The sequence below is a fragment of the Plectropomus leopardus genome, chromosome 2 (assembly GCF_026936395.1).
Source record: "Plectropomus leopardus strain MGB_pleo_1.0 chromosome 2, ASM2693639v1, whole genome shotgun sequence".
NCBI classification, from domain to species: Eukaryota; Metazoa; Chordata; class Actinopteri; order Perciformes; family Serranidae; genus Plectropomus; species Plectropomus leopardus.
The window spans coordinates 20894160-20920354 of record NC_142177.1 but is presented as its reverse complement, the minus strand read 5'-3'; the positions used below and the strand labels follow the sequence as shown (position 1 = coordinate 20920354).

Below are 26195 nucleotides of genomic sequence, written 5' to 3'. Positions count from 1 at the left end.
TTAGGAAAAGGTGACAAGAAATTGAAATGAAAATTAGTACAAATAAATTTATAGATAAAAAATACAATGAGGAGAGACACAAGGAGAAATAAAATATAAAATTATTAGAAACTAATTATTTAATTAGATATTTAAAGTAAATTACATTTTCATTTTTAGAACTTTTTTCTCCAAGCCATTTCCTTTTTTTTGTGTTTTTATTTCTATTTATTTACCATTTTTATTTTCTTTTGTGTGCTAATCTTCAGGTAATCTCTGTGTAACTCTTATCAAGTCCTTGCTAATTTGGGTTAATTTCTTGTGACGTTGTTCATTGCATTATATGTTTTTGAAAGAGATTAAGCCAGTATGGTCAGGTTCTTAAGGGATTAATAGTGTGAGAGCTGTACATATTTATGCAGGATGTGCAAAAATCATGTTTCGGGGATGTGCAAAAGTTCAAGAAAATATGTGCAACGTGCATTGATAGCCTTATAGTCCAAGATGTGCATAAACGTAACCTGAAATGAAGTGTTGTTTTCCTGCTATGTATTACTCAATACACTTTCAGTGTCCTTACTCCAAGGTCACTGTGCAGCCTGTACAAATACTGTACTTGAACTATTTATGCTATTCCCACCCTTTTATGTTGTGCTTTCATGTGAGCAAAATCAACTGCATTTGTATGCATTCATTCAAGACGAAGATTAGACTAATCTCAAACCCAAACTTCCGTTTTTTTCGTCTTCTCCTGTTGCTCTAGTTTGTTACAACCATTATCTTTCTGACATTTTCAAATCAAGTCCTGCCTGCAGGGTTGTACTCTGACCCTCCAGCAGAGCCGCACCCTTGTTTATAATAGGCGAGCAGACTTCCTGCTCACGTGATTGTCAGCCCGCTCAGCCAATCAGCTTCTTCTACTGGCGCGTAGGCGGGATTTCCTGAACAGTTGTGCAAAGTAGTCCAACATGGCGGCAGAATCGCTCGCTCAGGAGTGAAGTGGAAACCGCGGAGAAGTTCAGATAGTTACGGTGCCTTTCAGTGGCAGAGAGTGAATTTAAATCGATTAGTGTTTGTAGACTTCATATCGGTCTTGGGAGATGAAGGGGAAAGAGCGGTCGCCGGTAAAGAAACGCTCCCGGGCGCCGGATGATAGCAGGGACCGAGGAGGAAGCAAGAAGACCGGAGCGCTGTCGGCGGTTGGCAGCAACAACGGCAACGGCTCTGCTCATGGCGGCGCCTCATCTAGGAGAAGTTTAAACAGCGAGAAAAGGGACATGAGGGATTTAGACGGACACAATGCATCCAGTCGGGGTGGTAGCGGTTACGACTACGCAGTGGTTTCAGGGAACAAGCCGTACGGCGGCGCTGACATGGACGCGGAAACATCCAGGTCTGGTTCCCGCAGCGACCCGCGGCCTCCGTCAACCCCCGAAAACGAGTACAAGACTCTCAAAATAAGCGGACTGGGCAACCAGCTGAACGACGGGGAGATCGAGGACGGCCTGTTTCACGAGTTTAAGAGGTTTGGGGACGTGAGTGTGAAAATGAGTCGAGAAAACGACGAAAGGGTGGCGTATGTGAACTTCAGGAGGCCTGATGACGCCCGGTCGGCCAAACACGCCCGCGGCAAGCTAGTGCTGTACGACCGGCCCCTGAAAATAGAGACGGTGTACACGAACAGACTCAGGAGCCGCTCCCCTGTTTCAAAAGACAATTTCTCCCCAGGACACAGGCACCTCCACTCTCAGAGACCTTTATCTCCCACCGGCATGGGGTACAGAGACTACCGGTTACAGCAGCTGGCTCTGGGCCGTCTTCCCGCTCCTCACCCACCACCTCACATAAGAGACCTGGAAAGAGACAGAGATTTTTCAGTGTATGATGCCAGGACTAGACCCCCGTTCATCCCTGAATGTGCTGTTTTCCGTGAGGAGGACACGATGACCCCTGAGGATGACCAGAGGGCAAACAGGACTTTGTTTCTGGGAAATCTGGACGTCAGTGTGACAGAGAGTGACCTGAGGAGGGCGTTTGACAGGTTTGGAGCCATAACAGAGGTGGACATAAAGCGGGCAGTGAGAGGTCAGAGCAACACCTATGGGTTCATCAAGTTTGAGAATCTTGACATGGCTCACCGTGCCAAAGTAGCCATGTCAGGGAAAGTGGTGGGCCATAACCCAATTAAAATTGGCTATGGGAAACCCACACCCACGACCAGGCTGTGGGTGGGGGGCCTTGGACCCTGGGTTCCACTAGCTGCACTGGCTAAGGAGTTTGATCGCTTTGGTACCATCAGGACTATAGACTACAGGAAAGGGGAGGTGTGGGCGTACATCCAGTATGAAAGCTTGGATGCTGCTCAGGCTGCATGCACTCACATGAGAGGCTTCCCTCTCGGCGGCCCTGACAGGAGACTCAGAGTGGACTTTGCAGACACAGAGCACCGCTACCAGCACCAGCAGTATGTGCAGCTCCCCCTCCCGCTGCCACACTACGACTTTGTCCCTGAGCCGTTTGCCCACCGCCTTACAGACTCTGTGAGAGTGAGGGAGAGGTCCCCTCCAGTTCCTGCTCGCTTCAGAGAAAGAGACCTGTACCCCAGTGCTGAATGGTCTGGTGTCCACGACAGGGTGCGAGGAGCAGGCTTTGAGCCCATAGATCGCCTGGAGAGACGTCCCCATGATAGCTGGTCATTAGAGCGTGAGCGTGAGTTACAAGGCCGAGATCTAAGCCGCAAAAGGAGACATTTGGATGATGGCGGCCGGCCGGATCATTCACCTGAAAGCAGTGACTTTGGTCTGCATCGTCATGGCAGCTCATTAGAGCGCAGCCCTGGAGGGAGCAGCCGAGATGGAGGACGCTACAGTGACTCTGAACGCCTGCCTCGCTCTGGCAGAGCCTCCCCTGTCAGAGAGCGCCAGAACACTGGCTTTGGAGACAAGAGAAGAAGAACTCTTAGCCCGGCTGCTCCGGGCTTCAGCTCTGAAAAGGACCGCAAACAGAGAACTAGTGACTCATCGAAGAGCCCAGCTAAGAAGGAGGATCGCTTTGAGCCTCCTTGCTCCTCTTCCTCCAAGTCTGGCCAGCAGTCTAAGCCAGCAGCTGGGGGACAGAAGCTGAGTCAGGTGTGGCAGGGCGTCCTCTTGTTGAAGAACAGCAGCTTTCCCACATCACTGCACATGCTGGAGGGGGACGTGGAGGTGGCTAACAGTCTGCTGCTGCAGGGCGCCGTGGGGAGTCAAGCGTCCCAGCTGAAGATCAGCCAGCGCCTGCGTCTGGACCAGCCCAAGCTGGAGGAAGTCTCTCGTCGCATCAAGGCCGCCGGCTCCAGCGGATACTCCATCCTCCTGGCTGTGCCCGGGAAATCTGAAAACGGAGGGACCCAGGACGCCAGCAGCTCCGCTGAGAGACCACTGAAGAACCTGGTGTCCTACCTGAAGCAGAAGGAGGCAGCCGGCATCATCAGCCTCCCTGTGGGGGGCAGCCGTGACAAGGAGCACGGAGGAGTCCTTCACGCTTTCCCCCCATGTGAGTTTTCACAGCAGTTTGTGGATGCCTCAGCCAAAGCCTTTGCCAAATCAGAGGACGACTACATGGTGATGGTCATTATCAAAGGAGCGTCATGAAAAAAAAAGAAAAATCTAAATGTCTCTTTTTACACTCGTGAATTGTTAAACTGTGAGATGTAAAAACAAGGAGAAGTAAAGATAACAAAAGAGAATATCAGAAACAAGTTGGGGGTCTGATTTTTAAGTTCCCTAACCTGCATGGTAGCTTGTTTCTCCTCCTGTTGAAGGTTTATAGAAATGAAAGTCACAATGAATTGAAAACATTTTGATAAACTGATGCATTTGATGATTAACACAGGTGACACACAGCTTCCTGCTATTTAGTTATCAGATAAATGTGCATTACTTGAAGGGTACTCTGCTTAAAGTAATTCGAAGCAAGCTACAGTTCTGTGAATCGATATGTTGCCTTATCTCATTAAAAAAAAAAAAAATCCTTATATATCATTTCATACAATGCCTGCCTACATCAAAAAAAGAATTTACGAATCCTAAACAGTATTTTGCTTTCATTTTATCTATACTCAGCATAGATTTGACCGGCCAGTGTCTACGTGTTTGTAGTGCTATAATGTTTGTACAGCCAGCCTGTGAAAGAATTAAATCAGTCTCATGTACATATGATTTAGGAAATATATCTATTTGCTCTAAAGCTTTATCCAGTGCTCATTAATAGGCATATTCCAGATGTGCGTCTGTATTAGTTTTTGCTCACCGAGTAAACATTTTGATGCAATGCTTCATTATAACGACTTTTCTATTTTTGTCAGTTTTGGCCAGTCCTAAAGACAGTTGTGTAAAAATACAGAAGGGCATTAAGGGATAAAGTACAAAAGATTATGTTCATTTCAACGCTCTTTTTTGAGCCACATCTGGAGGTGTATGTGACATTACAAGGTTAAATTAATGCAGTTTTTCCTATCTGTCTTGCGATTTTCACTAAGCACTGGTATGTGTTTGTAGGGGTGGTAACAAGCAGCAATCACATGTGCTTCATAATACAGTTCAATACAGTAACTGTGCAAAGAATCCTGCCTTTATAAAGCTTATTATGTTTATTTTTGTTGAAACTATGTGAAAGAGGAGATTTTATGTTCTTTGCTTATTTCTGTATTGAACTGCATTATGCAATAAGGTAATATTTTGGGCTCAAATGTGATTATTTTCATCTTCTGTGAAAAAAAAAACCCAAAAATATTGTAAAACATCCATATCCCTAAGGTGCTGCTTTCATGTATTTGAATACTTTTATGGTCCTACCAACAGTCCACAGCCCAAAGGTACTCAGTTTACTATGATGTGAGATAAGAAAAATCTTCACGTTTGAAAAGCTGGAACCATAGTATGTTTGGCTATTTTGCTTTAAAATTGACATCGGTCGGTCAACAATCATCAAAATTGTTGCAGATCAATTATCTGTTGGTCTGTTGAGTCATAATTTCAGCTCTAAATATTACCATGAAGTGTCTCAACAAAACTGAATGTTACAAGCTGTGCAGAGCCAGTGGATGTCGTAGGTCTGTTGATTTGAGTGTCATTATATTGTACACGGCTGCTTTTGTGTCCACCCCTTTTATATTGTCCTTTTATTGACATTGTATTTAATTTGGCTGAACAATAATTGGTTGATTCAGTTCTTCACTTTTCTTCGTAAACAACTACCCCAGCAAAGCATATACTGTTAAAAGAAAGATGTAACCTATGAATTAAGAGCTCTATGTACACCGTGCACATCCCTAATGACTGATCAGGAGTCTAGAAGTAGAAAATATTGCTTTGAGAGGACTTCTGAATGAAAGAGAGGAGAGAAGGCCCATCTCCAGTGGCCTTACATGCCTTCCTCTGAAAAGACTGTTAATGATTTTCTATGCTTTGATTTGTGTTTCAAATGGAAAAAAAGAAAATGATTTGTGCTGTATACTCAGGATATCTGGAGAGAGAAATGGAGAACGTCAGTGCTCATGGGCCTAAGAAGTATACCTAACTGTCACAGTGCAGACATGCACTTGATAGATTTTGTCTCAATAAATTTACTCTTTCGTGGGAAACACGAGTGCCTCGGAAGACAACTTTTGTGACCTTTTCTGTTCTTGGAGTTGTCTATCAAACTCTAAAGGCTTTATCACTTTGACAGCAGGAGCCTCCGCAGCAGAAAGGAGAGGAAGTGTGAGAATCGATGAGAGGTCAGCCTCTCGGTTCTGTGTTTACATTCTGTTGATCGTCATTTGTGAGTGGCCTCTCTGTGAAGAGCTTCATACAAGTTGAAATTTGGCCATACTAGAATACTTTAGTCACTGTATCTCTTCAGATATGTGGCTTATTCCGCAGTCGCATCAGATGGTCCTCAGACCGTCACCAAGTTTTGCCAAAATCACCGGGGTCTTCTCCACCTCTCAGCGGAAGCACAGCAGCGTTCAAAGGCCCCCGCTCTTCCCTCTCATCCGGCACCAGCAGCAGTATTGTTTCAGCATGTGCAGCAGCTCGAGACGGAGCAGAGTTCATGTGTGTAGTTGCTTATTGTTCTTTCACTGGAGCACTGAAGAAGATCTCTGTGCTGTAGGGCCAGACTTCCAACGTGTCTCATCCATGTCGGAGAGGAGGTTGAGACAGTGACACAGCATCTGCTTTATTTGCCTTAAAATGGAGAGGAAGCACAACAGAGGAGGGAAGATTGACAAAGTCCTGTGCAGGGAATCATAATATTTAGCTGATGTGTTGATCTGATTTACACACTTTTTAAACTGCATATGAAAGTGAAGAGGTCCCTGCGATCAGTGAGTCGGGACGTGAATCATGAAGACGCAGCTGTTCCTGCTCATCGCTGCTTCATCTCCGAACTAAAGGAACCCAGGAAGCTTCGAGTGTCCACATGGTGCCCTGGCTGGATTCAAGGTTTCCTGGAGCCGTGAAAGGTTTGAGTCTCCTCCTGGCTGTTCCTGCTCCTGCTCCACAGGTAAAGTATCAAGATGGCCTCAACTACTGACTGGGGTATGTATTAAAATGTGTTAGACTGTTAAAAACACACAAGGCTCTATTTAAAAGCTGGTTGGAGGGTGAAAGGATAACAAAAAATACTAAAAATGTAATGACTCTGAGGTCAATACCAAATTGATGCCCACAATGCCACGTGAAGCAAATATCCTGTCAGTGTCTTTCAGTCTGTGCTGGTGTCTTTACTTGGACCTTTTTAACTTTTTGCATAAAGGGCTTTCTTTGTTATATTTTGCCAAGGCTTTTGAAACGTATTTTTCTCAAATTACATGTAATTTTGCAGTGTTGGTCACAAATGCACCAACTGCTTCAGCTGCACAAGTGAGTCATAGTGGTGGTAGAAATATTCAGATCCTTCACTTAAGTAATCACAGCAATATGTTTTATTAGTCAGTAGAAGTAATTAGATGTGTAATCTGATAATGCAAGATAATCAACAACTGTAAAATGAGTTAACTTCCACCACTGGTCATACCTGAAATTCACTAAGTTGTAACATTAGGAAACTTACAGACACAAGAAGCCAAAAATTAGTCTTTGCTTGACTTACTGACAATTTAACTTCTACAAAACAATCTAATGTTAAGTATAAACAAAAGACTTTATATGCCAAACAAGCCAAAACTGCATCAGTAAACAAGGAAACTATCATCTATATATTAAAAATATTTAATGATACTATATATATTAAGATGTATGTTAAAATATACATGTTCTTGCCAGTAAACAGGAAGAAAAAGATGTTAAAGGAATATTTATTAAAACATTCTTCAAGTTTTTATTTTATCCAACCTATATAGGTTACTTTAAATAAGCTATATCAACATATGAAAAAGAATGATCAAGAAATACCTCCCATCACTTATCAGTAGGCGCGCACAATGAGAACAAGCTGAGTTATTACTGGTTATGATGGGTGTTCAAACCTTCTCTGGGAAAATGATATTCATCATACAGTGTGCTGATAGCATTGGTATGTCAGATATGTAAACTTACTGCTACAAGTTCAGTTTTTTGTTAATGCAAATAGTGAATGACATAAATAATAAGGGTGAGTTTACTGTACGTAAGGGTTTCACAGTAAATGTGCATTACCTCTGCCTGAAGCAAAAAACTAGAAACTGGAGAACTAATACTTGAGTCAGGGTGAGATAAAAGGCAAATCCGGCAGCTATAGACAACCTGTGCTGTATTTGCTGTGTATTATTAGCATGAGTTGTGTAGTCAAAATTAGTTTTATGGAATTTGAGCACTTTTTAAAAAGATTGTCTTTATCTTGTAAAAACTGTCTTTCATAAAATCCTCTAGAAATATACTGTGTGCAGTGGTGGGATGTAATGTGCACTTACTCAAGTACTCTATTTTAGTGCATATTTATTTATAATTTATGTATTAGTATTTAAAGTAGTGAAAATTAGCCCACTGTTTACCAGCTGCAACATTAGAAAGATGTACAATTCATTCATCAACAATTGTAATCCAATTACTGTTATTACTATCATTCTGAAACAGACAAATCTGCAAAATGGAAAATATTACGCTTATTACTCCACTACATTTATGTAATACATTGGATATCTTCCAAATACAGATTAATAATACAAAAAATATGTCAAAAAAGAAATGATGATATTATTATGTATGAAGAGGCCCTGCGATAGTCAGTCTGGCGACCTGTCCAGGGTGTACCCCGCCTACACCCGCGACCCTTGCGAGGACAAGCGGTTACGGAAAATGAATGAATGAATATGTATAAAAATGAGACTATTGATCGCTCAGTAAAATTAATTTGCTATCCACCAGTGAAAAAAGAATAAAAAACGAGCCCCACCTTTACCAGCTGCAGCATTAGAGTGATGTAAAAGTTCACGCATCAATAATTATGATGCAACAATATTATATAGACTATTCTGAAGTTGGCCTCTCTGCATAATTAGTACTTTTACATTTGGTACTTTGATTACATTTTGATGGTACTACTTTTGTATTATAACTTTTGTAAAAAAAATTAATGCATGAGTTTTGCTTGTGAGTTTTTCTAAGCAGTAGATTACTACTTTTACTGGAGTTTAAGATCTGAAAACTTCTTCCACCAGTGACTGTGTGTCATTGACAGCCGTGCATTTTCCCTAAATGTGACAATGAATACAGTATGCTGTCACTTATTTTCTCCTTCACTGTTTTTGCTCTTTAAGTGTTTTTAATAACTCTTTGGACTAAACAGTGCCTGAACTTTTTTTTGAACCTGAGCTGATAATAATTAAAACGTTAAATGTGAGTGTTTCAGGATCTCACCTCAGAATGGAGGCAAGAAAGGACGAACTCTTCTGTCTGTCCTCTTTGAAAAGACTCATATTAACCTGCACTGTGACTGAATGAGCTTCATAAAGCTTCAGTAAACTGAAAAGTTTGTGCACATTGAAGGAATTCATCAGACAAGAGAAACTTATCGCCTGGTGAGTACAATTTAAATTTGCTTAAAAATTGGCACCTCTTGGTATTTAACACGAATGATGTAAATGGTACTTAATTTGTGCTTAAATAAAAGCTGCTATACCTGATACACATTCTGATGTTACGTTTCTTTTTTTCATGATATCTACCCTGTTCAGTAAAAGTGTGTGTGAGATTATTTAGAGATTTTGAAATGACAGGAAGTATTTCCACTGTCTCCGTCCTCTAGAGGGCAGAGTTGGACGGCCAATATTAATCTATAGAGCACATGAGCAGAAGACGTGCATTGAGAGGGAAATGATACAGTATCAGTGTTTGTTATTTATTTTCTATTTTATTTGTAATGCGATAAGCTTATCTAGATGATTTATGGTTGACAGGTGAGAAATGACTGTGAGATGTTAAACTTCTTTAACACTAATGTCAATAGCATTTGGTCTGCAGGCATTTACTCTTAATCTTTTAAAAGCCATTAAAATAGCAAGATTTATTTTTACAGCTGTGCTTTAAGAATGCATACTAAAAGTGAATTTTTGTTCATGTCAGCAACAGACAGCAGGACCTTCAAAGTCACTGTATTCAATAATACTAAATTTCTTTCTGTAAGTACACGCTGTAGATTAGAAAAGTCAACAGAAATGCTGCCTGGGAAAGGTCAAACCTTACTGTGCCTCCATTTTTCCAAACTCATACTTGTGACTGCGATGGGAGAAGGTGCTGAAGTTTAGGCAGATTTCTTTGAGCTGACCGTATCAAATGAAAGGAACAATTTCGCCCCCTAATTGTCTGTAAATTTAATGTTTTCAATGGCAACTTCAAAGCCTGACACAGTGAGAGCGTATTTTGGTCAATATGATATATCTGTAGAGTATTGGAAAACCGTGCTCACAAGAAATCTTTCTCCCACCACCTAAAACAGAAGTTCCCCCTTTAAAATAATTTCATCTTTCTTAAGTCACAAAAACCAACACAAAGGCGACTAAATCGAACAGTTTAACCTGTAAAAAGTGTAATCAGTGAGTGTAATAAATATTGGTGAAAATCAGGTATATTAATGCACAACAGATATTTTCATGTATAAATCTTTACTGTATGCCAATGCATCTAAACACTGTATAGACAATAATGGCATGTATTCTGAACAAAAACGCAACACACTTACTGCCAAATTAATGGAAACAACATATTACTGCTGTGAAGGCAAAAGTTCTGGTGGACATTTGTGTCGTGTGATCAAACTGCACATTTTACGGTGACTGTTTACTGTGGCCTTCCCAAGGCTCCCCTGTGTAGAAATCATGTTATTAAATGAGCATCTTGATATGTCACACCTGTTGGTGGATGTGTTATCTTGGAAAATGTGCTCACGAACACAGATTTTAACAAATTTGTGTCCAGCATTTCACAGAAATATATCCACTGAGTGCACAAATTGGCTTAAATCTTTAAAAGCTGTGAAAAATGGAAACAAAAACACACAGTGTTGCGTTTAGATGTGCGTTCAGGATATATAGCCTATTTATTGGGATCATTTATCGCCTTATGTTTTGAAATCTTTTTGTGTTTTTTAAAATGTTATTGCAGTTTGTGGTTTAAGAAATTATTTTATATTATTCAGTTCATTTGGATAAACTATTCACAGAAACAGCCAAAAGAAAAGGTGAAACTCATTATTTAGCAATTAATTTTCAGCGCACTGTAAACACATCACAGTTTTATCTCAGCTGGGTGGTGTGTTGACTTTTAATGCTGATTTTTGGTCCAAGTTTACCTTGAATAAAGTGCTGAGTACATTGTGTTGTTGATTGACATTAGATTGAAGGACAACATTGGGAAAAACGTAGTCTGTTCTAATTGTTTTCTTAATCTGAATTCACTTGTATGGCGCTCTGTAAAGTGGTTTCTTATCAGTTAAGCCGTTGTACTGTAAGTGTTGATGTGAAAAGGAGGAGTTGAGATTTGTTTCGACCTCTATATAAAAACACCAGCTGTCCTTATGTGAGATCATTATGAGGTCACTTTAGAAAAAATGAAGTCTGCTTTTGTACTGCTGGCCTTTTTGGCCATCTCACAGGGACTTGTCAGGTAAGATAAACATCAACATTAACTTGTGATAAAATGAAAATATGCTATTTAACATGTTTTTGAGTGTAGTTGCTGAGGGTGTTTTTCCCAGTGTCAACATCTGTAACCTTTCCAAGAGTTAGAGTGAGAATAGAGTCAAGATGCTATTTCAAAAACATATGAAAATGTGTTTAAAATAATAACATCTTGGTAAAATCTTGGTAGAATTGAAGACAACCTGGAAATTATAATAAAATTACACATTGAGCACATTGAGCTTTGTGTGCTATCATCTCGATCAGAAATTTGTCTTCAGTTTAAATCTGATTATGAAAAGACACAAACATTCATAGGATGCATTAAACACATTTCCATAAAACCACAATAAACAAAAATACACAACAGAAGCTATATTAAAAAAGATTACCTGGTACTCGACGATGATGACTGAATCAAGGTTAAAAAACAGATATAAAGTGCAAAGAGAGCAAGCTGTCATCAAAAAGTGGCATTTCTTATGGATTAAGATATTTTATGGCAACAGGGACAAAGGATTTTGGGCCTAAATGAAGGTTTAAGACCTTAAGAGAAAGAGAACATCAGAAAAATTCACCTTTTAGCAGCATTTACATTGTGGTATTTAAATTATTTTGGACACAGAACAAACAGCAGCGTCAAGCGTTTAATCGATTTTTTTTTTTCATCACGTGACGCTGAGTTGATCCATAGATGCTGAATTAGTGACTGAATTAGCAGCTACGTACATGCTGCCCTCAGTATGTGTGAGTTAAATTGTAAAGTGCTTTGGATGAGAGCATCATTTAAATCCAGCCATTCCTGACCTTTTCAAAACACTTCAGCTTATTTTCCTGTTCTGCTTCTCTCAATCACTCCCTGACTGAATGTCCTTTTTAGGTTAAGTTATGAGGTCCGACATATTTTTTAAAAATGTTTGTGAGTCTGTGTGCAGATAATTGTGAAACTGCGTGTTCAGGGTTCCCCTGATGAGAGGGAAGTCAGCCAGGCAGCAGCTGGAGGAGAGTGGCCTGTTTGAGGAGTACAGGAGGAAGTTTCCATACAACCCTGCAGCAAAGTTTCTCCCCAAAAATGAGCAGACTGTGGTGCCCTTGACCTTCGACCCATATGTGAGTAGCATGTAATCACTCTCCACTCTGTTCTGTTCGGTCATGAACTACATTAACTAACTGAATAATTTTTTTTTTGGGCAAAGACGACATACTTTGGATTGATCAGCATCGGGACTCCGCCTCAGGTCTTTAGGGTCCTCTTTGACACCGGCTCCTCAGACCTGTGGGTTCCCTCTGTGAAGTGCACCAGCTCTGCTTGTGGTGAGTGTAGTGATGAAAATTCATGATCAGCATTAACATAATGATGATCCTGTGTTTTGTAACAGGTCACCAATTATGTCTTAGTCATTTTTAAGCCAAAAATGCCAAACATTTGCAGGTTCTCTTCTCTCAGATTTGAGGATTTGGATTTGTCAAATATGACAGTAAGCTGAACATCCTCTGGTTTTGTCTGCTCAGATAAAAGCAATTATGTCACCCTGTGCTCATTTGCATTTTGTCTATTTTTGGGACTATTTTTGGGACCATTTTTTAGACGATTGTCAATGATGAAAACAAATGCTTGTTGCGGCCCTTGTGTAGTGAGAATGTGCATATTCTTAAGTCTATGTAACAGATGTTGACTTTGTGTATGAAAAAAGAAGTAATGTAATGTGCTTTCTGTCACCTGTTTGTCGCTGTGTCACTAGTCAACCACGTGAGGTTCAGAAGTTCACAGTCCTCCACTTTTCAGGCCGGCACAAAGCCTTTCTACATCTCGTACAACAGTGGATATGCAGCAGGGAGTACTGGATATGACATCATCCATGTGAGGAAAACATTCACGTTACATTTATCACCAACTGCTGATCAGAAGTGAAAAGTGAATTTTAGTTACTACTTTACTTACATTTCTAAGAGGAATATTGTACTTTTTACACAACCAAATATCTTTATTTGACTGCTATTTTAAAGATTAAGATTTTAAATGAAAAACTGTATGATCCACCTATATAGTACAGCTTAAGGTTAAGGATTAAATCCTTTTTGGCTTGTTATCCTTCACCAAAAAACAGTGTATACTTTGGGCTCCCTGTTGTGTTTCAGATGTCTGTGAGTTTCTCTGAGTTGCTCTAAAATTCTTGCATGGTTTCATTAAAGGTCTGGTGTAAAGGATTTAGTGACATCTAGCAGTGAGGTTGCAGATTGCTAAGCGAGTAGGACGTTTCCCAAACCTCTCGTTGAGTAGCACTTGTCCTTCATGTTTTAGATCTCTCCCTGCTGCAACACAGCTGAATTTAATGATCAGCTTGCTATTAAGCAGCTTCAGGTGTTCATGACGAGTTGATCATTTGAATCAGCTGGAGCAGGGCGAATACGCAAATACACAAGAATTACAACATAATTGTGAATCTCATGTTCTAGTTCTGCCCATATATCCCCCTAAATCCTACACATTGGCCATCCAATTTATTTTGTTGATAATACTTTGGTACTTTTTAACAATGTGTGCTACCAAAAAGCCATAAAAAATTATGTCAAATTTTCTCAGATAAGCAACCTGTTCGTGGAGCACCAGATCTTTGGCCTCACAGAGAACGAGGCAGATTTCCTGGCCTTTGTGCCCTGGGATGGGATTCTTGGTCTGGCCTTCCCTGGCTTGTCAGTTGAGGGAGGCACAACTATTATTAACAACATGTGGAACCAGGGCAAAATCCCCCAGAACATGTTCTCCATGTACCTGAGCAGGTAAGGTCTTATTTGATTTAAAAACAGAGAAATATGCTGTGAATCTACCAACTTTCTCATGATGAGTGTTTTATGAATCATGCTGTGTTTATTTTATTAAAAAAAACATGTCTGTGCCTCCAGGTCTGGAGAGGGCAGTATGTTAATTCTGGGAGGAACAGATTCGTCATATTACACTGGAAGCATTAAGTGGATCCCTGTGTATAAGGCCACTAACTTTTGGAACATCCAAATACAAAGGTACGGTTTCCTCTTCAATTTGTGTTTTAAGTAATGTAACCACTTCATAACTGACCATTTATTCTTCCTTTATGTTGCAGCATCACTGTGAATGGAAACACTGTTGCGTGCTCTGGCAGTTGTGAAGCAGTAGTGGACTCTGGTACGTCGTACATCATCGGCCCCGGCAAAGATATTAACAACATGAACGGCTGGTTGGGAGCCTTCTCGGATCAGTCCGGTGAGGTGAGTGTTTTGGATGTTTTGTACAATTGTTATATGTTTAGTAAACTGTTTTCGTTGTAACATTTTGTTTATGTACAATTCCTCCATTTGTGCTGTTTCTGTTCTATTTTTTCATTTTCTACTTTTATATTGGTTCTATATATTTTTTTAGCGTATATCTTATTCTATTTAAAGTTACTATTTTTATTCTTCCTCCAGGTTACTTTGCACTAAAACACCAAGCAGAATTTCTTGTATGTGTAAATGCACTTGGTAATAAAACCAGACTCTGATTCTGATTCTGATTCTGATTCTGACGTGTCTCTCAGTTTACTGTGAGCTGCAGTAACACCGATCTCATGCCGGACATTGTGTTCAACATAAACGGCTACAGCTTCGCTCTTCCTCCATCAGCTTACGTCATAAAGGTTTGTGTGCTAAGCACGGAAGAATATATCGTACCACTTTTTAAGGTATAATTAAAGAGATGGTAGTTGTAACGGATGGCTTTGTCAATGCTAATAATTAATTGAATAAGTCATGAATAATTTAGGCCATTGTTAGTCATGATGTTTGCTTTATGGAGTATTGATAATAATTGAATGTGGACAACTTTTGGGTTGCCAGGTTTTAAGAAACTCTTTAAGGAAATGTGTGTTGTGCACCAGTATAGCTTGTCTTTTTAGCTATTTAATTAATCAGGATGACCAGGGCCGGACATTGTACACATTCAACTTTGACTCAAACATAAATTTTTACCCAAGAAGGAAATGATTAGATTTTGGTGGTCGAAGGTCAAAGGTCAAGATCACTGTGACCTCACAAAACATATTTTTGGCCAAATTAGAGAATTCATGAGCTCAAATTTCACACAAATAATGTATCTAACATGATATAATGATGAAGTTCTGATGTTTTATATCCAAGAGGTCAAAGGTCCCATCATCCTCTGCAAAAACACTTTTCCGGCCATTACTCAATGTCATATTTCAGGAACATACGGGGAAACATTTGGTCGGATGCTGAATTGGTGACACTAATTTTGGGTTTTTCACAGACGTGGATGTAAATTGTAACACTGTAACTGTTTTGTCCATTTGCATCAATGAGGGTAGGCTGGAAACAGCTCCGTGTATAATGCAATACAGTTCAAGAGCACCACAAACCACATCCTTCAAAATGCATTAGTTTCATTATATAACTACTTTATGTATGCAATATTAGGAAGTGGCACCAGGTTTCAATAAAGTACAGTTCAAAAGAAGCCTGGGCCTGAGCCTTTTTTCTATGTTTCAGTATTTATATAATCTGAGGTCATGCTCTCTGTCCTCTCTCCTCAGTCAAAGTCTGGGTGCAGAACAGGTTTTTCATCCGGCGCCTGGATCCTGGGTGAAGTCTTCATGCGGCAGTTCTACACCGTCTTCGACATCAGCAACAACAGGGTGGGCTTTGCTCAGGCTGTGTGAATACAGTCAGTTTAAAAATTATTGTGGCCATTTCGTTAGAGGCTCAAAGTCTGAAAGGTGAATGTAACTGACTATGCGTTTATGACCACAGTCTTGTAAAAGCATTCATATTTGTGAATGAAGCTAATAAAATACAATCGATGCAGACCTTAAAGTCAGCATGTGTTTGTTGTAAATGAGGAATTCAAGGATCCAAATGCCTGAAAGTTAATCTAGAATATTCTGCAAAGGGGAACAGTCAGCCTAAATGTTTCACTCTATTATGGATCTGTGTGTTGGTGGCCACAAGATGGCAGAGGACTCAGTGAGCTGCACATTCAGCCACTTCACCATTCATGTGATTCATGTTGTCCTCCTGGGAGGGGCCTGAGGAGAGGATGAGTCATCTTACTTAGAATTCAGTCTCTAAAACACAGAACCGGCCGCCAGTCATTCATTGTCAACAGGCGCCGGCTCACATTCATGCCATCTGTTTCTGTGATGTTCAGTGATCGGAGATTTTCTTTAGGCTGCTGCTTTTGTTCTAATTATAATATGTGATTTAGGGGGGATGCGTCATTCAGTTCTTTTCCATTGCAACACGTGCAGCAACACACTGATCATTAACTCTCTCATGCCTCCTATGAGCAATTTTATTTATGCAGTCATTTCCATTTTTATAATGAAATGCTTGCAGACTGAACTGCATTTTCCTGATGGTTTAATCAACACACACCCTGCTGGTGCTGCATGTGTTGTTTGTGAATGTGGTAATATGAGACAGCAGCTACTGAGACAGTGAGCATGGACATCCCTGCAGACCTTTTCAATCATTTATCCTGCAGAGGGGCTGCACGGCAGCAAGTGAAGTTTCACACTGTAATGGCAGCTGTCAGAAAAATGGACTGTCTTCACTAAAAATTAACCCCGAGTAATAATTCTGCACACATTTTCTGCACTGTCCCATGAAGAGATGTAATGTAGCAGCTCCACATAAAGATTATGCCTCTTACAACACATAAAGACGACATTTTTAAGCTGAAAACTGAGACCTAAATTTGATGTCAAACATCAGGTTGTCTGAGGTCAATATAATACTGATCCAGCTGACTGTTATGTCTTGACAGAGGAGAGTGAATACACACCAGAGTGCTCGCTCTGCTCAGGGAGATCCTGTGGTCAACAATCCAAATAAGGGTGAAAAGCCAGCAACACTGAAGGTTGCCAGAAGAAAGTAAGTCTGAGGGACAGGTGCAATAAAATAAGACTCCTTGGGTGAGCAGTGTCTGCTCCAGCGAGCTGTGCTGTCTCCTGTTTCACCCTCAAGTGAACAAGGCTGTGTCATTAGTGTAACACAGAAACTGAATCCAGCTAACTTGGCCTACTGGAGCCTGATCTTTGAGCCTAAACAGACGTTAGGATCAGGTCATAATCATGCACTATCTTCTGTTACATATGGAGCATTTGTGAGTTTAAGGAATAGTTTGACATTTGGGGAAATATGCTTAGTCACCATCTTACAGACAGTTAAATGAGAAGCTTGAAATCACTAATAATCATAATAGTTGCATCAATCTTCTCATCACCCCAGAAGCTAGAGGTTTGAAAGCTGGAAAGTACTGACTGAATTCCAGTACAAGACGGAAAACCAAGATGTTGTTAGCTGTACCAGTTCTAGACAGGTTATCTATTGTTAGCAACACCAGTTGATAACAACACACTATGCTGTATTTTATTATAAACACTGTAGCAAAATGTCCATAGACAGAAGTTATGCACATACGACTGATTTAGTGAGAGACAAATAAGACAAAAGTGCTAACTAACAGTAATAACTACATCTACATCTTTCACCACTGTTGTTGCAAATTCAGAAATTCTTCCCAGTGCAAATGGAACGCACTATAACTCTAAACAAGAAAGCAAATATTTCCCAATATGTTGAATTATTCCTTTTAATTTGATTTTTTTAAAGTTCTGTGACTGCAGCTCCATTTGGCACCTTACTCAGGGGCGATGCAGTGGGGAGAAAAGTGAGACTGATTACCCAGGACCCCAAAAGGGAGAGGGACCCTCGAAAAGCCTGGAATAAAAAGTTTGTTGTAGTTTGCAATGTTCAAAGAAGTTAGTGTTAGAAACCAATTTAAAATTGAGTGAGAAAAAAATCAGCTACAAGACTGAAGTTTGTATGAAAAAACAGTGGAAGCTTTCTGAGGGCCTTTTCACTCCCAAAAGTTGCAAAATGTCTTAGTCCCACCTGCATCAGGGCCGAGTGATGCCGTACCAACGTACACTGATTGACTATTTCCACAAAAAAGGCAAATTGGGGTTTCAGAAAAAAAAAAGCAGGAAAGAGAAAAAACTCAAACTGACTTTGTCAAAAGGTGCATTAGAGAGACCTTACAGGAATATAACAGACATAATTCACTCTTTGTTGCTATATTTTTGCAGTTTATGAAATACAGGAACAATACAATTGTAGACAAGATATAATACAGCAAATAATAAAATACAATAAGTCCATAAACAGGATTGCATATAATAAGTTTGTGGCTTAACACAGAAATACAGAAGATAACCTTAACAATGACAAAATGACTGTTTTGACTGTAAACATTGAACATGTAGGTTTATAATTATCAGCATTTTGTCTTTGGTTATAATATGTAGTACATACAGTAGATATGTGTCCCCTCTGAGAGAGATAAGTCAGTGAAGTTCCTCATGATACATTCTAACACTATTAGACAATGCTGACAAAAAAATCCAGTGCTGTAATTATCACAGAGACATTCAATGAAAATTTTCTTTAGAAGCACCATGAGAAGTGACAGATTTATAGTTATTACCGTACATTGCTACTTCTATCATCTGGGATTGGTGTGTTTCGGTCTGTTTACTCTAATGTTACTTTTATTAGTATGAATTGCTATGTTTATGTTATTAGTAGCAGTGTAACTTTTAACTGTGTTCTATGACTAATTGGCAACAGAGCCAGAGAGACTCTAAGTCCTTTTGTGCATATACAATGAACAGCAGCATTTGTGAGCCTCTAAAATCAACAATCAGAAGGTATTTCAGCCATGTAACCTAAATTAATTTGTGTTTGAAACCTGCTTCTTCTATATTTACATTTTATCAGCGTCAGGCAGCCTGTGTGCTGGCTGCTCTACTGGCTGCTATTTCTGACTGTGTTTATGAGACTGCTGGCTGGCATTTGCTGAATTGTTGAGGGTTGGGCACTAATGCCCAGAAGCATTCAGTGGATGGTACTCGCTCTCAGTTGTTTCCCTCGTGGCGATGCTTCCTGGCTGCTATTAACTGCCCAGTGTGACAGGATGTACATTTACATTAGTCTGAATCTGACACTGAACACATTGTTTCAGCTGCATAAAGCAGGGTTATTTTTTTGAGTTTAAACGCGTTGTCATGGATGGAGTCTGAACTAGAACGACAGTGTTTTTGAACATGATTACCCCTTTCTACATAGTTCAAACTAGAAAAAATGAGGCTGAAATCTGCAACAGTTACTCTTACAGTAGAGAGTTATCACCTGTGAGATCTCTGCAGACTCCACAGGTAAAGTTTCTTTAACACTTTGAAACCTGAGCCTGGTGCAAAAACATGGTTTAGTCTCTATAGCTAATTTATTTTATTTTATTGGGGTTTTTTTTTTATCCTTTTTTCGTAACATTCATGACAACTGTACTGGGTTGCATTTTTTTATTTTTATTTTTTATAACTAACCTGTTAACATTTTATTAAGGCTTAAAGTTAGTTATTAAGCATAATTAAGGGCAGACTGCTTTGAGTGGCAGGCTGTCTGTGGATTCGCCCTTGTCTTCTCAATCAGATCAACCTCTCACTCCTTAACAGCTCCACCCACACGGGTGGATGACGATATCATGGTATCTACATCCACCCTTGTTGTCTTTCTTTTCTATTTTTTTTTTTTTTTTTAAGTTTCTTAGGAAAATCCTGCATAGTATACCTTCAATAATTGCCACATCACTGGATGGTCTGGTTTATGTGAACACCTTTTGTTATCATATTGTTATGAAAAAAACTATTCAAACTAAATTTAATGGAAATTATAATTTCTGAATAAGGTGATTTACAGTAAAAGTACCAGTATCACAAAAGGCTGCATTAATGATTCTGTAATTATGCTGGAGCAAAAATGACTTAAAACAGACTTGCATACAAAGCAGTATTTTAAAAACACTTCAACAGAAGGTCAGTTACTGCAAACACTCATATAATTAATTGAGCATAAATAGCACTCCAATCTAAAGTAACAAATAGATAAAACTGCATAAGAGGAGTCCTTACAGTACCGTGTCCTGTGAAGGCCAACAAACCAAACAGGAATGTAAAACATGGCATAAATATTAACATCTTGCAGTGGTAATGAGGTGAGCTCTGCAGGCTCTGCATAAACATTAGCTTCCCTTTCAAGCAGCTACTTTTTGTCCAAAATTTTTCAAGCTTAATCTTAGTAGTGTCCTGATGCTGAGTGCATAAAAAGCAGGATAACTTTAATTTAAAGCACAGCCTCAGGATATTCAGAAGCAAGCTGCTTTCATGCTCTTTGTTGTCTCTGAGTAATTAGAGCTAAGAGTTTGTATTTCTTTATGTTTTTCGAGGGACTTTCATCAAAGAAATGCAAAAGAAGTATACGAAACCCTTATGTTCATACTTGCATAGCAATTTCTTGCAGGACTAGCTAATAATGTGCAGTAAAAGTGACACTATTGAGCTAATAGGAGCAATAATTGCATTTTAACCACATTATTCTGTGCCATCAGAATGTTTTGGGGTGTTAAAATTGTTTTTATCAAGACTTTGCTCTCATGTTATATTGTCAGCAGTACATGCTACTGTAACGGTGCCAACAGCTGTGAGAGCAACCTAAAGCTTTGACTTTTGAATCTTGCACCATTCAAAGGATCTAAATCTCTGTGGAGCAGCCACATGAGCCGAGCCGTCGCTGCAGGCTGTGCCTCTGCCTTTTACACCACCATGGGGGTGTCCGAGCACATGGAGCTGACAGACTCTGCGTCAGACCTCCTTCTCTCCTTGTTGTCCCCCTGCCACTCCTCGTCTTCCTCGCCTATAGGGTTCAACCTCCCGTTCTGCTCCAGCTGGTCCTTGGGTTGCAGGAAGGCCACATGTCTGTAGGCGAAGCCTCCCCCTTCCACTTCTTCTTGCCCCGTCTCTTCGTGTGTCTGAGAGATGCTAACAGTTGAAGAGTGGAGGCTGTCCCCGGGGTCGCTTTTCTTCAGGCCCTGACCTGGACAGCAGGCGCAGCGGCAGGGTGTGAGATAGAGGTAGACAAGAATCATAACAACACTGACCAGACATGCTATGAGGGTGGTGTAGGCTGTTTTTAGGTTCTCCAGGCCACCGCTCTTGGTGGTATTAAACACTGTTACAGTTATGTACAGAGTCTCATTGAGGGTGTCACTAGTAGCATAGCAAGTGTAGACCCCCGAGTCCTCTGCCTTCAGGGGCCCAATCTGGAGGCTGTCGCCAGGACGCACCACAGCAGTCCTGTCTGCTTGAGACACTGAGGTGTTTTCAGGCAGCTCCCAACTCCTCGTCATGTCTCTCTCCTTGGTGTCACAGTCCAGGACCAGAAACTGCCCCAGATACGCTTCTTTGTCCACAATTCTGACCTCACTGCAGTTCAAATAGGTCTTGTCCAGATCCAGTATGGCCATCCTCTCTTTCTGCTGGCCTGGTACCACACAAGTGTGGCTGTCCTTGAAATCCATGACAGAGCTGAGCTCCTTGAGGTGCCAGCGTGCCACCAATTCATGCACCTCACAGCTGCAGGGCAGCAAGTTGTTGTGGAAGTACAGGCCATTCTTGATCCAGGCGGGTAGAGCCTGCAGCTCATGGAGGGGCAAGGATTTGATCCGGTTGGAGGACACATCCAGCAGTTTGAGAGTTTCCAGCCGGCTTCGCTCCTTCACCAGCTCCAAGGGGAAGCGTGTGATCATGTTCTGGCTCAGGTAAAGCCGCTGCAGGTGTACGAGGCTAGAGAAGGCAGAGCGGTCTATCTGAGAGATGCGGTTGTTAAAAAGAAGCAGCACCTCCAGGTGCTCCAGTGGCTCAAAAATGAACTCATCCAGCAGTCGGAGACCATTAGAGGAAAGGTCCAGGTAATGCAGCTTTGTCACATACACAAATGCCTCAGAGGAGAGGAAGGTGAGGCCGTTGTTGCTGAGCATCAGACTGTGTAGTCTGCTGAGCGGGACGGGGGTCCATTCAGCACGTAGCCTGGTGATGGTGTTGAAGCTGAGGTCCAGAACAGCTGTATAGTCTGGAAGAGCGATGGGGACGTTGGTTAGATTCATCTTGGAACAGCTCACAATGTTGCTGGCGCATACACAAGTCTTCTGGCAGACCGGGGAGCCTCCTGTTGACTGTGCAGTGACTCTCACTGTCGGCAACAATAAAGCCAGAGGTAGGACTGTGAAGAAGCTCCTTTTTCTGGACACCACTTCAGCGGCACCATAGGAAATCCAGGGTGACCCCCCCATCACATCAAACACTACAGCAGTCTGGATGTCTTCTAGTCTTCTCAATAGAGACTCGTGGAGCTGCATGGACAATGACATCAATAAATCACCACTGTTTTATTAATGAGGATAGATGTTATGTCATTATAGCATCTCATGTATTGCACCCAGAGGTGCACTGCAGCAGCCAGGTCATTACAGAGGGTTGTGAAGTTATGGGTGATGGATGGTCAGCAAAAAATGTCGTCATAATACAATTTAGGAGTTAAAGATTAATTTCGGCATCATATTAAATAAAAACACATTTATACACTAAAGTATTAACGCACAGTTTTTCTTTCTATCATCAGATATCCTCCCTGTGTCACAGATATTTGTCCCAGCAGGCTGAAGTGTCCCGCCCGCCAGTGCTTTTACCTTTTGCCGGTTTCTTAAGATCCGAGGAGAAAAGAGGGGAGTCCTCAGCAGTCCGGTGTGGGAGACGGTGCGCTACAGGACAGTCTCATCCTCTTCATCACAGCTCCGGCGAACACGGAATGACCGGAAAAGCCTGTCTGCGGTCTGCACCGATGAGGAAATGCGACCAGCTGATAGTTGATCTGAGGGGCGCAAACAGCAGAGCAGGGGGTGTGTCACATTTCATCTCTCTCTCTCTCTCTCTCTCTCTCTCTCTCTCTCACACACACACACACACACACACACACACACTTCCTTCTCAGAGGGTAAAGTGCAATACTATTGAGCTGACAGCCATACAGTCTTAATGTTTATATAAACAAGTTGAATGTTAATTTCTATGCAGTTGACATCTGAAGAAATGAACGGTCTTTGTGATGAGCTTCACATTGTCCCGTTAGTCTTTTTTTCCCCCAGAGCTCATTACATCATCATTGTCCATTATCATGATGCATTTTTCCCTTAAACATACGAATATCCTCAGGGAAGGTGTAATTTTTCCTTCCCTTTCAGGACGCATTAGCTGCAGTTCAATAATGAAGTCTTTCCTCTGGTTCATCTTATTACTCTGGTGAAGGACAGGGCAAATGCACTTGTGTGTGTGTGTGTGTGTGTGTGTGTACGTGTGTGTGTGTGTGTGTGTGTGTGTGTGTGTGTGTGTGTATGTGAACTGCAGCAGTCTTTAGTGCAGGACGTGATGTGCATGCAACAGCAGTTTGTGAGGGATCAATACCATCATGCGGTATAAACAGCTTATTAGTCCTGTCCTGTTAGTAGTGTGTACTATTTATTTCAGTGATAGACTCTTTTACACATCCAGCAGTTACGGAGAAAATGTGTTTGTGTCCATTCTGTTTCCCGAAAAGCTCTGGTTTGGTCCTCAACAACTCCTAATGAAATGATATTTTTTGTTGCTAAAAGCTCCACTATGTTCTCTAAATCTATCTATCTGGTGCTGAGCAGATCATGTACTGTGGGTTCCTCCTTGACACAATTGTTCCTGGAAATGAATGAATATACCGTTGGGGGAAATAAGATGTGAAGAAGCAGGTATGATCAGTTCATTAAGATATGGCAACCCTGTGTTAATTATATGGACTCCCTCAGCTGGAAATTTATTAACACACTCTATTGTCATAGTATGCACGATTTAGCTCCTCTGTCTCATTTCAACACCTTTAAATCTACCACAAAGAGCGTTGAAAGAGGTGCAGTTAGGGAGCACTGCACAACCCCAGTGTGGAAAACTGCCTTTAACAAGGCTGTCTTTTTCTTCTCATCAGTGGATCACAGTACCACAATCAATACGGGAGTCCCCATCATTTCATTGATTGAAGTGTAATGTTAAGAAATTATTTATTGAGAATCAACAATGTCAGCACTGATTCTAGGCTAATTTTAACTTATTTTAAATTGACTGTACTCACACTGTACCTGCATCATCTGTTATTTGGATTTTATCTGCTCATATTGTAAAATTGTGTTGTATATTTTTAACTTGTACATGTTTAATTCTATTATGTCTTAACCATTGTGCATACTGCATCTTCATATTGTATTTTTTTTAAATTTCTTTTTAGGATGCCTCCTAACATCAGGTAGTGGACTACTGATGACAATTAGCTCCCCAGCTAACTCAGGTGCGTTTACATTTGTTTAAATGTGGATTAATGTACATTGTCTCTTCTTAATCGAATAAATTACAAAAAAATGATGCTTAACACACATGCACACACGCATACACGCACTAGTGCACGCACACACACACACACACACACACACACACACACACTCACACACTGTGGGGCTATAATTGTGTCAAAAGCTGAAGAAGGTGAACAGAGTGACCATGGCGACATTAATATGACAGATGAGCGTCCAGCTCAAATGCAGCTCTACATTTAATACCTTGTTATCAATCTTCAGAGCACAAGGTCACCTCACAGAGACACCCTCACATAAAAAGTGATGTCAACATGAAATGGTTTAGTTGCTATGGGTGCCGAGGGTAGGAGGTGATGGTGGGGAAAGCAATCACTGTGAGCACTGTGCATTGTAAAATCATTGTCATGTTATCGGTGCACAGAGTGAACACAGGAGAGAAGTCATGATGTCAGCTGGGAGCAGAGGGTTGAGATGCAGCAGTCGACACTGACCTGCAGGTCTTTAATTAAAAGGTTTAAATGGTGACAAGGAATCTGGGCACGATTTCAATGAGGACTGAGTCACGCTGTGAGGTCTCACTTACAGGACAATGTTTCACTGAACAGATAGTTTACACACCGGAGACTTTAAATAAAACTAAATAATGCAGGCTAGTTCAAGTCTGGCAAAAGAAATCCTCAACATTTACATGTTGTATAATAACTGACCCACTTTTTTGATGTACAGTCTACAAAATTGACAGAAATAGTTCAGTTTTGGCTTGATCAATGCATACAGAAATTTTCAAAATAAACTTACAACATAAGTTTTGGCCACAAAAGAATTTGGTTAGGTTAGGATATTGAGAAAAAAATATCATGTTTTGGCTTAAAATAAGTAAGTTTGTTACTAAAGTAATGTAATGTCATGTGAAATACATCTATAGTGGATAATGTGACACATACTAGCGCACTACATTGGTATTAAAATAACTCGCCTGTAGCATCAAATCATGTAGCTGCCCGATGCATCTCACTTTGTCGCTAACAGTGCCTTTGTGCAATAGTGTCTGACACTGAGGGCCACCGACCAAGTGTCAGTATTTGACGAGTTGGGAGTGAGAATGGGTTGTGGTCGTGCATGACAAATTCACATTCAACTGAAAAAAATCTAAGTGGAATCTCTTCATAAGCGCTATATGCTCAGTAAATGTAGCCTGTACTTCCTCCTTCCATCTGACACATCCTTTTTATTCCACAATGGAAAATGACTAAAGCTTTCAGAGATGTGATGGATGTGTCAAAATTTAGATAATGATAAAAGCTCAATCAAATGTTTTCTCAAGCAAACCTCTACAAATGAGAAATCAACTAAAACCTTTTTAATGTCCCTGTGGAGGATGCTGTGTATGGATCAGCTCATACAGAATGCTGTAACGTGAGAAATATTATCTGATGTTATCATCATTGATCTTTTTGTCTGTGGGGATCCATTCTCATACATCAAGTTGGTTTGTATAACATTATGTACTTATGAGTGGGGTTATAGGAGATGCAGAGGACACCTTTTCATTTTGAGCTTTTAATCCTAAATACTGCTGCAGTATGCGCTCCCATTAATGCATGCGTCATCATGTGCCCCACTTTCAGGGTCAGAAACCAGCTATTCTTGTGCTGGAGCTGCTGAGCATTATGGGGAAGTGCTAAGCATGCTGTATTGTGCTGTCTGTTGAAAAGAAAAATGATGATTCATCTAAGATTTATCTTTTGAAGCGTGAAACATCAAACTTTCACTCCACTCTGC

General features: G+C 40.7%; 2 protein-coding genes and 1 pseudogene across 2 annotated transcripts; 2 read left to right on the top strand and 1 right to left on the bottom strand.

The window, feature by feature from the left end:
* The first annotated feature begins 910 nt into the window (after nt 1–910).
* Nucleotides 911–9105, top strand: LOC121956338 (RNA-binding protein 15 pseudogene; annotated as a pseudogene).
* Nucleotides 9106–11010: 1905 nt separating this feature from the next.
* Nucleotides 11011–15933, top strand: LOC121955886 (pepsin A-like). Its single transcript, XM_042503973.2, has 9 exons — nt 11011–11081; nt 12055–12205; nt 12292–12409; nt 12838–12956; nt 13680–13876; nt 14000–14116; nt 14197–14341; nt 14650–14748; nt 15661–15933. The coding sequence occupies exons 1-9, from the start codon at nt 11026–11028 to the stop codon at nt 15784–15786; spliced, it is 1128 nt and encodes a 375-aa protein (XP_042359907.2). The 5' UTR covers nt 11011–11025; the 3' UTR covers nt 15787–15933.
* A 1875-nt stretch (nt 15934–17808) lies between these two features.
* Nucleotides 17809–22851, bottom strand: LOC121951991 (amphoterin-induced protein 1-like). The gene is made up of 2 exons (XM_088087874.1): nt 22710–22851; nt 17809–22373 (listed from the first exon to the last, which is right to left on the bottom strand). Exon 2 carries the CDS (start codon nt 22311–22313, stop codon nt 20778–20780), a length of 1536 nt encoding a protein of 511 aa, XP_087944000.1. The 5' UTR covers nt 22314–22373; nt 22710–22851; the 3' UTR covers nt 17809–20777.
* Between the last annotated feature and the right edge of the window lie 3344 nt (nt 22852–26195).